This window comes from Terrapene carolina, unplaced genomic scaffold, assembly GCF_002925995.2.
Source record: "Terrapene carolina triunguis isolate 2854851 unplaced genomic scaffold, T_m_triunguis-2.0 Scaffold103, whole genome shotgun sequence".
Lineage (NCBI taxonomy): Eukaryota > Metazoa > Chordata > Testudines > Emydidae > Terrapene > Terrapene triunguis.
The window spans coordinates 3,351,125-3,369,673 of record NW_020664454.1 but is presented as its reverse complement, the minus strand read 5'-3'; the positions used below and the strand labels follow the sequence as shown (position 1 = coordinate 3,369,673).

The 18,549-nt window shown below is 42.1% G+C and overlaps 1 protein-coding gene across 1 annotated transcript; it reads left to right on the top strand.

Annotated features, from left to right (window-relative positions):
* Positions 1-3,564: 3,564 nt before the first annotated feature.
* LOC112120535 (doublesex- and mab-3-related transcription factor 2-like) lies at positions 3,565-9,323 on the top strand. Its single transcript, XM_024219648.1, has 3 exons — positions 3,565-3,879; positions 5,700-5,802; positions 8,010-9,323. The coding sequence occupies exons 1-3, from the start codon at positions 3,565-3,567 to the stop codon at positions 8,765-8,767; spliced, it is 1,176 nt and encodes a 391-aa protein (XP_024075416.1). The 3' UTR covers positions 8,768-9,323.
* Positions 9,324-18,549: the final 9,226 nt, after the last annotated feature.

Genomic DNA, 18,549 nt, shown 5'->3' with positions numbered 1-18,549 from the left:
AATGACAGAACTATTTATGATGTGAAAAATACCTACCTTGGAGCAGCAGAAACTTTAATTAAATCACTCTTCATAGGCAAATCTCCCTGGTTTTCCTATTTTTCAGAAAGTATTTTAACCACTGCCATGTTAGCATTAGTCACAGAGCTATGCCAGTGTTTAGCCTGACAAAATGTTTTGAGAGCAATCCAAACTTAAGGGAAGGCCTTGTGGAATCTATTCTTAAAATCAGAGCATCACTAAACATCTTAGTTCACCACAGTCCTTCATTAGAGCAATGATTTTATCACATAGAGCTACATGGTGGAACTCTCCCTCACCTGGCTGAGCACGTGACTCATACAAGTAGCTATACTGGTTTCAATGGGACTACGGGTATGTCTACACACTGCAAACACGGGGTGTGACTGCAGCTTGAGTAGACATACCTGAGCTATTTTTAATCTAGCTTGCTTGGGTACCGGAGTTGTGAAGCAGGGTTTTAAAGGAGGATAGTGAGGTAGTTTTGCAAATATTTATGGGGCGTGAAGGGCAACATGGGAGAAAGCACAAAAGTTCTTATTTTGAAAATTTAACCAAGTGGGGGAATCATGCCACCTTCTTATCTTAGTTACCCCAGTGTAACTAAATATGCTTGGATAGTCTCCAAATTCTGGAGTTATTCTTGTTATAATTGGGTGGACTGAGAGCAGAATTTGCCTCTTAGGACATCTTGGAGTCTTTTTCCAGTGAGAATAATTTCAACTTCCTTAAACTTTCTGACTTAGATTCTTTACCACTGGTACCATTTCAATTTAATGACGGTATTATTACCCTACTACATTTCTCCTTCAGAGTAAAAAATGCCTTAGTCTTAACTTCCAGTCTGGCTCTCTCCACGTGAGCACAGCCCTAGTGCCCAGGGCCATAAGAAAACAAATGACCATGCCTGTCCAAAAGGGATATTATAAGTAGAGATGGGAGAAGGGAGGAAATCATATATGTACATAAGTAAATTGCAAAATATGGCACAGATGGGTCTTGAAAGCAGATATGTTAGTATATGACAGCATACTGTGTAAGAGAATGAGCAACAAGGGACATTTTGTTTAACTTTGGGGAAAGTCACAAGTCATAGTGCAGCATAGTTTCATAAAAGTCAGAGATGGAGAAGACCTATTTACCCTACTGGTCACCCAATCCATCTGCTTACCAATGCAGGCTTGTTTCCTGCAGTATATTTTTCAGTGTTTTGTTCTGGATAGTTTTAAAAATCTCATGTGTTGGGACTTCCAGCACATCTGTTGGAACTTAGGAGACTATACTCCCTATCACAAACTCATAGTCAAGAGCTTTTTTCTGATATACTCAAGCTAATTATTTTTCTTTTCTTAATTCTATCCCATTGCCTAGTTACACCAGTGCATTACATCAAATAACTCCTCTTCATCCTTTAAGAGGCGCATCTCAGAGCTCATAGCCCAGGGAGTGGAGGTGGGGGACTCTGGTAGCTTTAAACCAGCTTTGTGCATTTCCAATCCTGAGCTGGCCTGCAGTCTCTAGTGTAATTTAGACAGCCCTGAAAGTCCATCTCGAAATTTTAGCAGATCTTTCTCGTGCAGGGTATGTGACATTACAGTACCATAACCAGAAAATGCTAAGCATCCACCTTCTGAAAATCAGACTCCTGTCAAACAGTGTTTCAAATTGGAAACCTAAAAAAAATGGAGTCACTCAAAATTACTAGTTACTTTTTAAAACATGGGCTATTAATTCTCACAGCCCCCCGGTGATAAATGTATAATCTCCACTTGCCTATAGAAAAATGGAAGCATGGGGATTAAATGATTTGCACGTCACACATGGAGACATTGTCACGCCTGGAGTTAAAATCTGGACAACTGGCTCCCACTTCTGTGCTCATACCACACCTCTCTCACACACAGCAAAATGTAATGTGTAAAGATGTGTGCGCAGCTGGATCTGGCCAGCTGAAAGATGACTGAGGAATTAAAAAGATCTAAGTCTCAGATGACAAGGTGGGAGAGGTAATATCCTTTATAGAACCAATTTCTGTTGGTGAAAGAGACAAGCTTTTGATCTACACAGATCTCTACTTCAACACTGCAAACATAAGACTCAGATGCACAGCTTGATCAATCTCAAAACATCTTTGATTCCACACACTCTCTAAGCATCACCGAACGTACTACATTTCAGACTCTCAGCTGGGCTGACCACAAGCCAGCCTTTCATCTAGACAGATTTGTTCTGTTAGGTGGCCTGATGAAGGATATTTGTCAGAGAAGGGGCGGGGAGGGAAGTTTGTTAGAATGCTCCTGCTTTGTCCAGGTTTCTAACTTTATTTGGATTTTAAATAACTGTTCTGAACTTGTAGGTTCTTAATTCATCAGGGAGTTCACTATTACTCTCCAATGCCTTTTTCTATAAAAACTATAAAAATAGTTGATCATATTCTTGGAAAGAAGCAAGAAAGGAACAAATCAGCCTATTTTACTCAATCCTAATACTGCTAATTTATACTGTAACAGCAGGCAGGTGGTAATAAAAATCAAGTGTGCTGTGGCACCTACAGAGTGCAGGGAGCCTGTGCAGCTAACACGGTGTTCCAACAGGAGGCGATTCCTAGATTTTGGAAGACAGAGTCGGGAACTCAGCCCTTCCTCTTTCCAAGAAGGAAAGAGCTGAATCCTGGAGCTGTCAATGCACTCTGGGAAGCTGAAAAAGAAGGGAAATGTGACAAAACCACCACATCACCTGTGGGTGAACACTTTTCACTCAGCGATCACTCTGCATCAGACCAATCAGTCCTCACCTGCAAAGGCATCCTGCACAACACTTTCAAAAGATGAGCCTGGGAGTTTAAATTAAAGAAACTTTGCTAGACACTTAAAAACCATGGACTGAATAGAAACACTGGAATTACCGCTTATTACAACAATCTATAACCTATAATCGAACAACACTCCCCCCACCAAGTTACCTTTTTCCCTCCCCTCTCTTCCTTTCCCCCCTATGACTAGAACCAACGGGCCCCACTTTTGCTAAACAATTCGTTCAAGTCTTGTATTGCCCAGTGACCTTCTGGGTTAGTTTCCTAGACCTGAAGCAGAGCTCTGGGCAGCTCCAAAGCTTGTCTTGCTCACCGACAGAAGCTGGTCCAATACAAGCTATTAGCTCACCTACCTGGTCTGGCTCAGGCAGCAGAGGGGGTGCAGGTGTCTGCCAAGGGGCCGGGCTGAGTGCTCCCTGCCCCGAGGGAGGCACTGCTGCCTGCCCCACCGGGGCTGCCTGCCCCCTGGCTTGGAGGGGGAGGCAGCTGACGTCAAGGTCTAGCGCGGGCCTGCCTGGCCCTTCATTAACGGCTGTGCTGCGCGGGGGCCCGGCAGGAGCCGCGGGCGAGGAGCGGGCGGTGCCGGTGCCAGCCCGGCTGCAGAGGGGAGCAGCCGCTGCAGGAGCGGGGACGCCCCGTCCCGCTGAAGTCAGTGCCTGAGCCCGCCCGGGCTGGGGACTCGCCTCCCCCGCGCTCCGCTGGCTGGGGCTGGGGCTGCCGCGGGGAGCTGGATGCCGCCCGCGGAGCGGGAGACAGGGGGGCGGCGGCGCAGCGGCTCTCCGGCCCGGCCGCCGCCCCAGCCCGGGGCCAGGACCAGGACGGGCGGCAGCCGGCCGCAGCCCCCTACCGCAGCCCCGGGCCGGCGCGCGTGCCGGGTGCCCAAGTGCGCGCGCTGCAGGAACCACGGCGTGGTGTCCGGCCTGAAGGGCCACAAGCGGCTGTGCCGGTGGCGGGACTGCGCGTGCGCCGGCTGCCGCCTGGTGCTGGAGCGGCAGCGCGTGACGGCGGCGCAGGTGGCTCTGCGGAGGCAGCAGCGCGCCGGGCAGGTGAGCACGCGGCAGCGGCGCTCAGACAGGGCTGCAGTGGCGGAGGGTAGAGTCTGAGGGGGGGGAGGGAGCAAATCTCCCGCCTGGTGAGATAAATCTTAGATTGAGAGTTGCTCTATTAAAGGACTCAGGCGAGCTGGGTTCTGTGCGTGGCTTAGCCACGGGCCCGGTGTGCCTCAGTTTCCCTATCTGTAAAATGGGGGTCATGGTACTGCCCTCCTCTGTAAAGTGGTTTGCGCTCTCTGGCTGAAAAGCACTAGGTAAGAGCTAGCATTACAGTGTCAGTAGCTCTACCCCTGTCCCCTACTTGTTTTAGTTTAGTACAGCCTTGCAATTGGGGCCCTAGCTGAAGTTTTAGTACATTTTAGAATGATGATGGAGGTTAACAAACATTTTATTGTATTTGTTAAATATTCCTGCAAATTTGAAAACTGGATAAATGCTCAACATATAATGCACTACTTAGGCTCCTACCATAAATCCATATGTAGCTACCTAAATAAGTAGCCAGGTTTTCACGTGCCAAACACCCACCAACTCCACTGACTTCAGTAGGTGTTCAGCACTCTTGCTAACAGAGCCAAGTATTTAGGTGCCCAAATATGGATGTCAGAACTTAACTATATTATGAAATATTTAGCTCTTACATAGCACTTTTTAGCAGTAGATCACAAAGGGATTTACAAAGGAGGTAAGTATCATTATCTTTCCCTTTGGCTTTTGTTCTTAAACATCTTGGTTTAGGTATTTCTTACTATGTAATTGCTTTACTTAAGCTTCAAGAAAATAGAGCTCTGGGTAAAGCTCGAAAGTTTGTCTCTATTACCAACAGAAGTTGGTCTAATAAAAGATATTACCTCACCCATCTTGTCTCAGGGCATTTAATATGAACTGTAGGATCAGGACCCTTTAATGCTGCTGTGTGTATGTACTAACAGTACTATTTTTGTATTATTTCTGTAGAATTAGACTGCAGCCCCAAACAATTCAGGGTTGAAGTCTCAGTTCCTCTGTAATTATCCTAGTATTAAAGGACTGAGGGAAGTACCAATAGGCCAGCCTGACAAGCTTTTTCCAAAAGAATCTGCTATCCTATAGGAAAAGGAAATGTAGATTGTGATGTTCTGAACAATCTCCTGTTGGATGAAATCATGGTGCAGTAGCAAGTCTGCTTTTTTTTGGCAGAATCCTGTTGTAATTCCTCAGTGGTGTAAAAGAAGATGGAGTAACTGACAAGTTATTTCCCTTTCTTATTTTGTTGCCAACAAAATGAGTGTTTATTCAGGTAGCTAGATTAAGTTTCCAAATCCCTAACAAGAATTACATTTAAAAAAGGTTGAATACGTACTCAGTATTCACAAAATAGGATGCTAACATTTGTCTTCATTTTGAGTGATATTTTCCTCCGTCCTTCAAAATACTTTCAATATTCTTGCTATACTAACTTTAGTAGCATCTTAGTAATGAAAATATAAGCCCCCAAGCGACACTTAAAACTTAGTTCAACATGGCTATGATGCTCAGTGGTGTGAAAAAATCCACACTGCTGACTGAAGTCGCTATCCCAATCTAGCCTCTGCTGTAGACATAGCTAGGTTGATGGAAGAATGTTTCCATCAACCTAGGTACAATCACTAGTGGTGCTGTAGTTCCTACAGCCATGGAAAAACCCCTTCCATTGCTGTAGTCTGTGTCTGCATTAGGGGGTGCGCAGTATAGCTACAATGGTGTAGCCATGTCACTGTGGTGCCCATAGTATAGACATGGCTTAAAAGGATTGCGTGGTTTATCTTATTTTCTCTTTCCATAACTATGCACAGGTTAAGAAAGATGAAGATGAACATTCTCTGCTATCAACCAGTTGCAGATTAAACTATCTCTATCCCAAGAATACCAGCACCTGGGCCAAAAGCATACTGGCAGGTAAGAATCTGTCTATCTATAGCCTCAACTTGGCAAGATACTTATGCCTCCTTTTGGGACACTGTCCATCCCAAAATAGCCTTTGTAACAGTTGGCCTTTGGAATTTCCAAGAAGGATGCTCTCTGTCTCAAGGTAGAGTACATCCCATATTTCAGTTGAGGAACAAATTTAAGCTAAAATTAAATGTGTAACTATTAAACCAAAACAAGTGCCCTGTCCAGTTTAAACTGGTGCAAATATGTGTAGACAAGGCCAAAAGTGCAAAATTTTGACAGCATGGGCAATTAACCATTAGAGCAGACTAGCAAGGGGTGTCATGGATTCAGTCATTTGAAATCTTTAAATCAAGACTGAATGCCTCTCTAAAAAGATACGCCTGAGTTCAACCACATTGTACTTGGGCTTGATGAAGGAATTATTAGGTGAAATTCTATGGCCTGTGTTATGCAGGTCAGATTAGAATATCATAACGGTCCCTTTTAGTCTTAACGTGTGTGAATTGAATGGAGATTAGGCATAGAGCTGGGTGAAATTCTAAAAAATTCTTCATAGAAAAATGAGGTTTTTTCAGTGCCCAAAACTATCCAATTGACAGGTTGCATTGTATTTGTTTTTATTTTTTTGGACCAAGACAACATTTCATTTAGACTTCATTTAGAAAAAGTAGAAATGTTTTGTTTCAACTCTGATTTGCAATAGCATTCCCATTCAAATTTGGCCAATTAAAAAACAAAAACAAACAACAACACACCACCAAAAAATGGGAAGACACCTGAAATAGCTGAATTGAAATGAAAAAACTTGGGGGAAAAAAGTTTTGGTCAATTCAAAACAATTTGAGTTTTTGATTTAATGAAAAAAATTAAATTGTTTTGATTTGAATTGGATTGGATTTCTTTGGGGGACTCATTCAGCCCCTGAACTGAAAAATCCATTATTTTCTCATTTTTACTTAGGAAGAAACTTTTCCTTTTGGGCATGTTATTCTATAATTGTCTTCTGCAGCAGATGGTCCTGGGCACCTAATGGTCTGATCCATTATGATAATTCCTGTGTTCCTAAGATATTGGCAGTGATGGACGTAGTAGGGCCACAGGCAAGAAGCTATGATACCTGCATTGACTTGAGTGGGAATGCTCAGGCCCTATGTTTGTAAAGCCCCTTGTACATTTTATAGCACTGAATAGTTATTTAAATTTTAATCATAATGCAAAAAGTATAGTTCCACTTAAACATAAAATCCTAGCCTTGCTAGTAAAATTTTTGCAAATACAGGACAAGGATCATGACTTACGAGGAGAGGCTGAGGGAACTGGGTTTATTTAGTCTGCAGAAGAGAAGAGTGAGGGGGGGATTTGATAGCAGCCTTCAATTACCTGAAGTGGGGTTCTGAAGAGGATGGAGCTAGGCTGTTCTCAGTGGTGGCACATGACAGAACAAGAAGCAATGGTCTCAAATTGTAGTGGGGGAGGTCTAGGTTGGATATTAGGAAAAACTATTTCACTAGGAGGGTGATGAAGCACTAGAATGGGTTACCTCAGGAGGTGGTGAAATCTCCATCTGTAGAAGTTTTTAAGGCCTGGCTTGACAAAGCCCTGGCTGGGATGCTTTAGTTGGGATTGGTCCTTTTTTGAGCAGGGGGTTGGACTAGATGACCTCCTGAAGTTTCTTCCAACCCTAATCTTCTATGATTCTATGACTGCAAATGATCAAAAATATGTGTTTCTACTTTCTAATTTTCATCTTTGTTAGATAGTCCAGACTAGTCCGAGGTTTAGACAGGTTATCCCTTACATGATTCAGGTAAGAATGAAGTGAAAGCTATAAGTGACTGTTTTTAAAATTAATAAAACCTTTCAACAAATATTTCTAGGAGGCACTAAAATAATATTGTCCATTAAGATAAGTTCTTAGTTTATAGGACAGCATGGTGTACCAGACAGAGCACTGGACTGGGAATTAGGAGCCTGGGCAAGTTACTTTCCTGCTCTGCATTTCCCCTCTTGTCCTTTGTCTGACTTGCCTAGTTAGACTAAACTCTTCCAGGCAGGGTCCAGGGATGTCTGTTACTACATGTTTGCACAGCATCTAGCACAAAGGGGCTCTGATCTTAGCTAGGACCTACAGTACACTACAATAATGTACAAATAATTGATTATGAGAATGATAAAGAGTACTAAAGGAAGCTTTTCATTTGTTCTCCTAGGGTATAAACCTCCTTCACAGGAAAGCCAACTCCTCTTTTCTAACCTGAGTGAGAGAATGAGGAAACGAAGAACATTTGCAGATAAAGAGCTGGAATGCATAATGTTGGAGAGAGAACTTAGGCAGAGAGAACTAAAGGACTTAGCTGTAGCTCAAAGTCTACAAAGACCAAATGAAGACTTTTTACCAGGCACAGAAACAAACCCATTTAGGATTGGACACAGCCAGCTTTGTGACTCAACATATTTTAACCACAGTTTGATAAATGTTTGGTTTCCTTTGATACATTCAAGCACAACGCTTTATCAGACTAGAGATTTTTTCCTGCCAAATGTAACTACTTTTACATCAGACCAAATCGAAAGCAACCTTTTACAGAAATATACCTTTACTAAGTATGCAGAGAAATATGCACAAGTGTGTAAGGAGCTGGCTCAGGCCAATATTTTAGCCAAAGAACTTGGCTCCTTTCAGAGCGATTTGAGATCGAAGGCAACAAAAACACAAGCAAGTTTTGAAAAAGTTAAAGAACATTTTGTATCCAACCAGAAGCAGGACATTGGCTCAGAAGTTTTTATCTTACAAAATGATCCTTCCATACCAGAAAAGCAGCAAGTGAGCCAACATGTGAAAAATAAGTGTTCTCTGGCAAAGGAGAACCTCAGACACTTAGCTAGAGTATCCCAAGAATGCTATTCGGAAATGAAAATTAAAAATCAGAGCTTGTCATTTTCAGTGGAATCCTTGTTAAAAGTCTAAACAGGTATTTAGGGCCCAGTTCTACTACTTTGGAATTCAATGACAAAATCTTACTGACTCAATGTATCAACTGTGTGCTTGATTCTCTAACCCTTTCTCACATGGGTAGGCCCATTGACTTGAGTCTGATCATCATGCTCCCAATGAAGTCAATGCAAAACATCCAGTCTTTAGTGGGAGTTGGTTCATGCCCCCAAATGGGACTACTTGTGAGAGTAAGGAATACTTGAGTGAGTAGCAAGGTCAGGCTCAGTGTTGAAGATAGTGTTTTTCTTTACTCACAGTCAGCACTCTGAAAGTAATCTATGTAGTATTATTTTAATAGTCTGTTATTCTAACAATGTATGTTGTCTGTATATAAAATAGTTGTAGTTTTAATTTCTTTATTTAAAATACTATCAAAAATATACAGAACTACTGTAGATTTTGTAACTTAAACTAAACATGTATTTGGGGGTGGTGGGTGATATTTTGGCTTTTTTTTTTAAATTACTTGTTAGTGCATGTATTAATTTGCAAGACAATGTAAATGGGTGTGTTTGCATACTGAACAAAAGTGATAAGATGTCATTTTGTGGAAATGGAAAACCAGTTTATTTGAATAAAATGGGCTTAATTGATACAAAGTCTTAATTTGCTGATGTAATATGATACAAGGGCACATTTTTACACCATTGTTCAACATATTAAGGCCTCATTCACTTGTCACATTGGTATAAGCCAGGACTAATTCCAATGAAGCCTAATCTAAAGTCCATTAAAAAGACTCCCATTGATTTTTAGTGAGCTTAAACGACCAGTGAATCAAACCCTAAAATGCATACCAAAAAAAAAAAAAAAAAAAAAAAAAAACCAACACTTGCTCTGTTTTCAGCATACCTAATGGAATATTCAAGCAAACAAAATAATGTAATCATATTTAATATGTACACTCTGGCTTGACGGTACAAGACAGATTCTGGGCCACATCCTCAGCTGGTATGCACACAGATGAAATCTCTTAAGATTCTAATAGCAGCCTAGTAGATATTCACAGGCAGAATTTGGTCCCAAACTGGAGGGAGTATGCTACAGGGTGATGTGTCCTTGGGGAAAGGAAAAGACTTGCCAATCACTTCAAAGATCCATGCTCACTCCTCACATAGGGCCACATTATGCCACTGATTAACTAGGACTTCCGCTAGCAGGTAATAGGGAGCTCTGCTTAAAAAATGACTTGTATCCAAATGGATTTTTAGGGACAGGGATTCAAGCATTACACGTGTGAGAATCTCATTCAATTAACAAGAAAACGAGCTTTTGCGGGGTAGCTTGAGGGGGAAGCTTGCCCTTGTATTGACTGGGTTATTCCTGTTCTTTGCACAGTTGAGTGCATCTACAGTAGAAAGATTGGTTTTCCCTTCCGCCACATCATCATTGGAGCTGCACTGCTGGTGGAAAAACAGACATGATTTTCCTGGTGAAGACAAGGACCACAAGAGCTTTGGTTTCCAGGGCTGTGATGTTTTACATGAATTTTAAATTAACCTACAAAAATAAATTATAACTGTTGATGAGAACAACATTAGGGCCAAGTTTCGCTCTCCAGTGCTTGCCTGAGCAGCTTGTCTTGACACCAGGGAATCCATTGAATCCTCCCACTAAACCACATAGTGGCAATGGAGTCAGTCTGCTATTCACCCTACCAAGCAGGGCAGAAGGACTACAGGAATAATGTAATAACTGGTATTCTAGCCCAAAGGAAAAGCTCAGATGGGGTTCCTGTGGCAGTGACCTCTGCACACCCCTTGCATGACCTCCCCAAGTTCTGCTCCCCATTTTGTGTCGCAGTGGTGGATTAATTCTGTGGTAAGAACCGGGGTTCTCTCTAGGAGAACAGACCCTTCCCATATGTAATGAGAAATCTTGTATTTGAACAGCAACCAGCCCCTGAGTAAAGCAGCAAAATTCAAAGGTTTATTTTGTCAAGATCTCACTCCAAGATCAGGAAGTTCTCTTTTTTTTCCAGCAGGATAGTTAATAGAACACAGGCAGGGTTTCTGGAATACAGTAGCAATAGTAAGAACCCAACAAAGATACGAGTGACTATATTGGATACAAATGGCCCAGTTTTACACCATCGTTCAAACACATTATATTATGCCAATTATAAACACACTCAAATCTGTTAACAGATTTCAGTGGTCCCCTGTCAGTCCTATCTGAAGTCCTATTGATTTCAATAGGATTTATGCACCCACAGGGTTTACAGGATCAGGCCCAAAATGTTATATGTTTGACTATGATGTATCTTATTAGGAGCTGATAATTTTACATTTATTGGCCCCAATTCTAAGTTATTGGCCCTGATTCTAATTCTGCCAAAACTCCCATGGATCTTTGGGGAGGGGCCATCTCTTTGATATGTTTATACAGTGCCTAACACAGTGGGGCTCTGAGCGATGACAGTGGTTCCTTCGTGCTACCACAATATCAGTTAATAATATTAAAAAACAACCAACATCACCAGATGTGGAGATGCAGAAAATTCTGAACACTTGCACAATACACAGTGAAACTCTAGTTGTAATCATAGCTTGGTTGGCAATGTGACCCAGAGCACCAATTGTTATCTAATGCAATGGAGAAGATAAATGTGAGTAGCAGCACCCTCTGAAATATTGTGAATCCAAGAGCTCATAAATATGCGAGAAGGCCATCCCTGGGTTCAGACAAGTCATTTAGTACATCTGAAATTGAAAGCAATTCCATTTGTTTTCAAAAAGATGAGAAGATTTTGACTCCATGCTATAATACAGTCTGGACCTCGTACTCACTTATCATTTGTATTATGGTAGTGCCAAGAGACTCCTATCAGGATGCAGGCTGCATAGTGGTGGGCAGTGTATTAGTATACTAAAGGACAGTCCCTGCTCCCAAAAGCACACAGTTTAGATTAAATAATGTCTAATAATAAGTATTCTCTTTTCATAGTTATGCAGCTATGTTTGTATCCTTACAAAAAATTTTTCAATAATGAAATATTAAGTCCTGATCTTTATCATGAAAGATCCATCTAAAACATTGGAGTAAAATTCAGGATTGAAAAATTTACCCTTTATTCTTAATCTTACAAAAGTCCCATTGACAGAGGACTTTCTCAGTTAAGGATCACAAATTTTAGCCCACCATTCTCAAAGTCACTGTTCAATTACTTAATATAGGCTGGAACCTAGACGTCTGACTAAGCAGCATAAAGAGGCTGGTAGAGCCATGCTTTGTGTACATTCTGGTTGATATACATTCAGGTTTTTTTATTGAAGTGTTCATCCATTAAGTAAGTTTAAGTTGATTAAAAGCTCAGGAGTGTTTTGTCAAATTTTCCAAGCCCATTGAATTGAGTTAAAAATGTAATCAACTTAAAACAAATAGAACAAAACATTAATCTAATCTGTCAGTTTCAGGTTGACTGTAAAGAAAACACTATTCTCGTGACCCATGACCTTGATGCTTATGTTATAATACAAAGTCCCCCATCATAGAAATGGAACACAAAACCTTTCACAATTCATTTCTTCCCCACTTATGCAGCCAGTGTGGGCCATATCGGAGACTGTGTGTGTGTGTGAGAGAGATTTTATTTATATAGGAATTTTATAGTGCACATCACCATAGTATTTGAGTAGTAATCTGATGAAGACTAGGATCACAATTGATAAGGACCATATGCTTTGCAGTAAATGTATACAAGGGCATGGATCTGTAGAAATCTTCTACAAGAATTAACTAAGTTAATGCACATAACATGCCATCTAGGCAGGAGAGAATATTTGTGGTATGTAGTAACTGGCAGTAGAGCTGCTAAAAAAAACCAGGGATATCTTGCTAGGACAGATCCATAGCACTGCAGTACATATGGTAGCATATGAAACAGGGGGCAAAGGCATTTGTAAATATGCAGTAAGCTATTTTTTTAAACCTCTTTCAATTTGACATGGAACTCATGCACTCCTGCCCTTTGCAGATGGCACTGGTATACTTAGAAATCACTAAGGCCTCAATCCAGCAAACCAATTAATCGTGTCCTTAACTCAGAAGCCCATGAGCAGTCCCATTGACTTCAATGGGATTATTTGTATGCTTAAATGCCTTGCTTGATCAAAGTCTAAAAATCAGTAATGTTATTGTATACAAAGATTCAGAGTTCTGCTGAGGGCATGGTACTACTACTTATATCAGCAATAACTTAGCAGCCATTTCTGCACTAAGTTATTGTTTTGGAACAGTGGTTTTTATCATGTGTTCCATGGACCCCTGGTAGGGTGACCAGACAGTAAATGTGAAAAATCAGGACAGGGGGTGGGGGAGTAATAGGCAGGGACGGCGCTTCCATTTAGACGACCTAGGCGGTTGCCTAGGGCGTCAGGATTTGGGTGGGGCGGCATTTTGCCGCCCTTGGTGGCAATTCGGCAGCGGGGGGTCCTTCCGCACTCCGGGTCTTCGGCGGCAATTCTGTGGCAGGTCCTTCACTCGCTCCGGGACCCGCTGACGAAGTGCCCCGAAGACCGGGAGTGCAGAAGGACCCCCCCCCCCCGCTGCAGAATTGCCGACGATGGCCGGGAGTGCGGAAGGACCCCCGTCTAGGGCGCCAAAAACCCTGGCGCCGCTCCTGGTAATAGAAGCCTATATAAGAAAAAGACCCAAAAATCGGGACTGTCCCTATAAAAATCGGGACATCTGGTCACCCTAACCCTTGAGGGTCCATAGATTATGTCTAAGATTTCCAAAGGGGTACACACCTTCATTCAAAATTGTTTAGAGGTCTGCAAATGAAGAGAGGTTGAAAACTACTGTTTTGGAGTAACTGAATTGCTTTCAAGGGCATTATACAGAGTAGTTTGACTTCCTTTACACCTCCCATGTTGTCACATTCCACATCCCTCTTTGTATCTTTTGCAGAGTTTTTGAAAATCTTCTGCATGAACTCATTTAGTGTGCAAGCTGTTATGGCATCATATCAGTAGTAGGTTTTGCCTTTGGCTTTTGAGCCAGTTTTACTATCAGTTTTATACCCTTCCATGCAAATTACAGGACCATAAACAATAGCATTTAATTCTTTACATTCAAATATTACCTAAATTAGTGCTTGCAACACTCCTGTGAGATAGTAACTATTTTATTCCTAATTTTTGAGATGGGGAAACTGAGACACGGAGCAGTTAGATTTGCCAGAAGCCACGGAGCAAATCAATAGAAGAATAAAGACTACAGCCCAGATCTCAGAACTCCTAGCCCTAATCTTAATCCACTAAACAACACTGCCTTTCAAGCTAGTACCTTCTACATAAGGATTTTTTTACACTACACAGATAATTCAGTCTAAAAAAATACTCAAAGCATAAAACCTTCATGAAATGTCCAACTGCACCTGAGTGCCTGGTGCACCCAGCATTCTCCTAGACTAACCTTCTAGTTCACAGCTTGGCAAACACAAAAAACGCTGAGAAATGTGTGACACGTGGTTCAAAACCCTTGTCAGATCTCAGTCTTGGTAGCCTATTAGTCCAGTCTCCCATAGTAGTCTGACCTAGCATGATTCTTGTAGCCAACCTATAGAAACATTATTTCTTTTTTAAAAGGTTTTATCGCTGTGTTTCTAAACAATCTGAGTCTACAATTAACAAAGGTGTCATTCTCCCCAAAGATACTGGCATCTTATAGCTTCTCTCCTGCCCCGCCCCCCAGCTGCAGCTCCCTCCACAGTGTCCCCTCCACCTTTCCCTCAGCCAGGGCTCTCCTAGGACTAGAAGAGGTGCAGTAGGCCATGGCTGAGGTGATTGCCTCTACTGTTATAAATTCCTAGGGCGGAATCCACAAACCAACGTAGGCGCTGCTACACGCTACAGACCCGTCATCGGTTTAACTACGTTGCTCAGGGATGTGGATTTTTCACTCCCCTGAGCAACGTAGTTATACCAACGTAGCCCTCGACATAGACAGCGCTAGGTCAGCAGGAGAGCTTCTCCCATTGACATAGCTACCACCTCTCAGGGAGGTGGATTAATTATGCCAATGGGAGAAACTCTGCTGTGGGCATAACAGCGTCTTCACTAAAGTGCTACAACAGCACTGGGAATGAGTTAGGTGCCTGCCTTGCTCCCTGCTGAAAACAGCCAGCGGAGGTGCTGCTGCTACCACACCTCCCTTGTAACATGTATCTCAGGAGTTAAAGCTCTCACCTAGAAGGTAGGAGACCCAGGTTCAATTCCCTGTGGTCTGCACAGAGTCTCCCACTTCCATAAGCAGGTTCTAACCACTGGGCTATTAGGATGTGGGGTTCCCTCAGTCTGTTGAGACTCTTCCCTGTAGATAAATAATGAAAGCATGATTGGGTCAGAGGGCACACAAGCGAGAATAACTCTGTAGTCCAGTGGTTAGGGCACCCTTCTTGGGGGCTGGAGACCTTGGGTTAAGTCCTGCTGCTCCAATCATTCTCTCCCTCACTCCTGTGCCTGGATTATTGGGACCGGCAGGTAAATTTAGTGCCATTAAGAAATATGGAAGTATTTGTGGGTATCCTGCTGATGCTTTATTGATTTTCCTTCCAGCATAACTACTTCAAGCTAAAGCTAGTGACCTTCCCTAATGCACTTTGCTTTATTGTGTAGTTTCTTGTGTGCTTTGCACTTTTTATTTACACAATAAAAAAAAGACTAGAGGGAAAACAATGTTTCTTTATGTTAGAAGTATAGTGGCCTCACATGTCAATATTTCTTTTCTCCCTATGCACTCAGACTTTATTTATTTTTTTAAACACTTTGGCTTCTTTTAAGGAGATTTAAGTTTCAGAGCAAACCCGTTACCAGCAACTTGCTCAGCTTCATATTGCACACTGGGCTGATCACATTTGTTATGTCTACCAGCTGATAGAGTTTTCTGAAAATATTTAGCCTGTAATGCAACCCTCCTAGTCTTCTGTTTTTATTGCAAACATGCAATTAATCACCCTAATTGTTCCAATTACCCAGAAGCCCAAGTTATTATGATAAAAAATAATGAAATTAGACTATAGTCAAAGTTTGAAAGTTTAAATGTTCACTTGAGTAAAGTGAAAATGAATTCAACTACTATTTATTTGTATATAGGAGAAACCAGTGAGTTAGATCATGTAATTCTTCAAGAATGTAAATGAGCAATCTGAATAATAATGATGAAAGTTGCCATAATGTGCAAAATATTATTTGTGGATCTCAAAGTGCTTTACAAATTCTAATTGATTGTCATAGTACAACCGATAGGTAAGTGAGTATTGTCACACTAGTTATATAGATGAATAAGCTGAAGAACAGAGAGGTTAAGCAATTTGTTTTAAGACTATACAATGAGTCAACGGCTGAGCTCTGAATGGAACCCATGCCCAGGCGTGGCTCTAATTACTAGACAACATTACCTCTCATGTAATACTCTTGCATGAGGAGGACTTGAGGAAATTAGCATACATGCACACAGAAAATAATGGTTAGGCAGTGTTATAGTTGTAAATCAAATCAACAAGACCAAAGAAATTAAGAGATAAACTACTGATACCCTTTACTTCTGTTGCTATATCTATCTAGGTGTTGCAATATATTATTCTTACGTAAAATAATTGTTACGTAAAATAATTGTTTTCCATCCTGTGTCAATGCCCAGACCTACAGCAATACTGCAATATGTCTGGTCCCATGGGGTGGTAGGGCTGGGTAAATGCTGATTTTTTTAATCATACCCAGTGTATTTTAGTTAGGGTTATGGAACAAAATTTCAATTCAGAAAGTGAAACCAAAACAGTTTTGTTCTTATATAAATTAAAAACACAGTTAAGAAATTCCCCCAAATAGTCCCTGTGCTAAGAGCCTGGATACTGTAAATTTCACTAATTTGGCATAAATTTTCACACCTATTTAGGAAATCCTTGCACATAGATTTTAAAATTTAAATATGGACATAATTCTGACAACAGTGATCCTAGTGGGTAGGTCTTTAATAGTTGTGGCGTTCCACGAAGGTTGAAAAAATCCCCACAATTCCAATCAGCCTTGAAGAAAATAACTGTAGTGTAAGTGCTTCTCGTTAAAAGGAAGTGACCTTTGCATGTACAAAAACAAACAAGTAATGTGATTTTATTTTGCACCCCAGTGGCTGACCAGGATGTGTCTAGTGTTCGCTTGAAAACTGTTAGGTTTTGAAACAAGAGGGCCTGATTCTCCCCTCACATTAGTGTAACTCCATTGATTTAAATGGGTTATGCTTGATCAACACAGAGGTGAGTGAGAACAGAACGTGGCCTAGAGCATAGAGCTGAGAAGTTGTTTGGGCTAATATGATTTGTGTGTCTACCTCTGGTGTATGATTATTACCATACCTCCCTGGATGTATATTTAATACTGACTAACAACTGATAGAAGGTTAGTGTAGTCATTAGATCTAGTATGATAAAAAGGAGTCCTCCGAGTTAATGGTTCTCAACTTTTCCAGACTACTGGAGGGATAGCTCAGTGGTTTGAGCATTGGCCTGCTAAACCCAGGGTTGTGAGCTCAATCCTTGAGGGGACGCTTTAGGGATTTGGGGCAAAAATATGTCTGGGGATTGGTCCTGCTTTGAGCAGGGGGTTGGACTAGATGACCTCCTGAGGTCCCTTCCAACCCTGATATTCTATGATCCCTGAAGCCCGAATCCTGCTGAAAGGGGCTAAAGTTGAAGGCCCACTGCCCAGCATGGAAGCATGTAACTTAGCTTCATGGGGCCCCTTGTGACATGGTTGCCATCTCCTAATGCCAATCCTACACTTGTGACACCTCTAAACCTGTCCTGCAACCCACCCAAGGGGTTGAGAAACACTGATTTAGAGGAGTTGATGTACCTCCAAGGGTACGTAAACTCCTTGTTGAGAACCACTGCTCTGAATGTACCTATCAAAGGGCAAAAAAGAAAATATGTATTTAGCCAATCCAGACCAAGTTCTTCTCCCGGCAATCCATGCAAGTCTTAGACAAGGCACACATGCTTTGTGTTCTCATAGGAAAATGATTTGTTTTGTTTGGTTTTATTTCATTCCTTACGTGTCAGGTCTGACTTCAGTGGGCTTGGGATCAAGCCCTAAGGCCCAGATTTTTAAAAGTATTTAGATGTCTACAAATGCAGATAAATGCTTCGTGGGATTTTCAAAAGCAACAAGGTTCAGATCCTCAACTACACTTATCTTTGGGGATATGGGCCTATGCGCCTAACTTTCGTTGAGTTCAAGGAGAGTAAGGGGCTTGGGGATGAATCCAGGCTCCTACAAGTCCCCTCCCTTTATTCACCCACCTGATTGCAGCACTGTAGTGGCAAGTAATGGGCTAGGAGCCCCTGCTTTACCCACCATAACCAGACATTCACTCTAAGCAGGCAGAGTAGGGGCTTACAGGGGTTTTACTCCCCGTCCAGCTGAATAAGCGGTGACAATCTAGCCCTATGTCTGTACATCACCTAGCACAGGGGTGGGTAAACTATGGCCCGGGGGCCGCATCCAGCCCTTCAGACATTTTAATCTGGCCCTCGAGCTCCCGATGGGGAGCGGGGTCCAGAGCTTGCCCTGCTCCGCACATGCTGTTGCTCTGTGCGGCTCCCAGAAGCGGCAGCATGTTCCCACTCTGGCTCCTACGTGTAGGGGCAGCCAGGGGGCTCCACATGCTGCCCCACCCCAAGCGCCGCCCCCCACAGCTCCCATTGGCCGGGAACCATGAGCATCCATGGCCCGCCATACAATTTCCATACTCAG

Excerpts from the sequence above, each read along its gene's own strand:
- LOC112120535 (XM_024219648.1), top strand. The coding sequence starts at position 3,565 with ATGCCGCCCGCGGAGCGGGAGACAGGGGGGCGGCGGCGCAGCGGCTCT. Across the intron at positions 3,880-5,699 it reads GGCAGCAGCGCGCCGGGCAG|GTTAAGAAAGATGAAGATGA; the intron begins GTGAGCACGCGG and ends AACTATGCACAG. Across the intron at positions 5,803-8,009 it reads GGCCAAAAGCATACTGGCAG|GGTATAAACCTCCTTCACAG; the intron begins GTAAGAATCTGT and ends TTGTTCTCCTAG.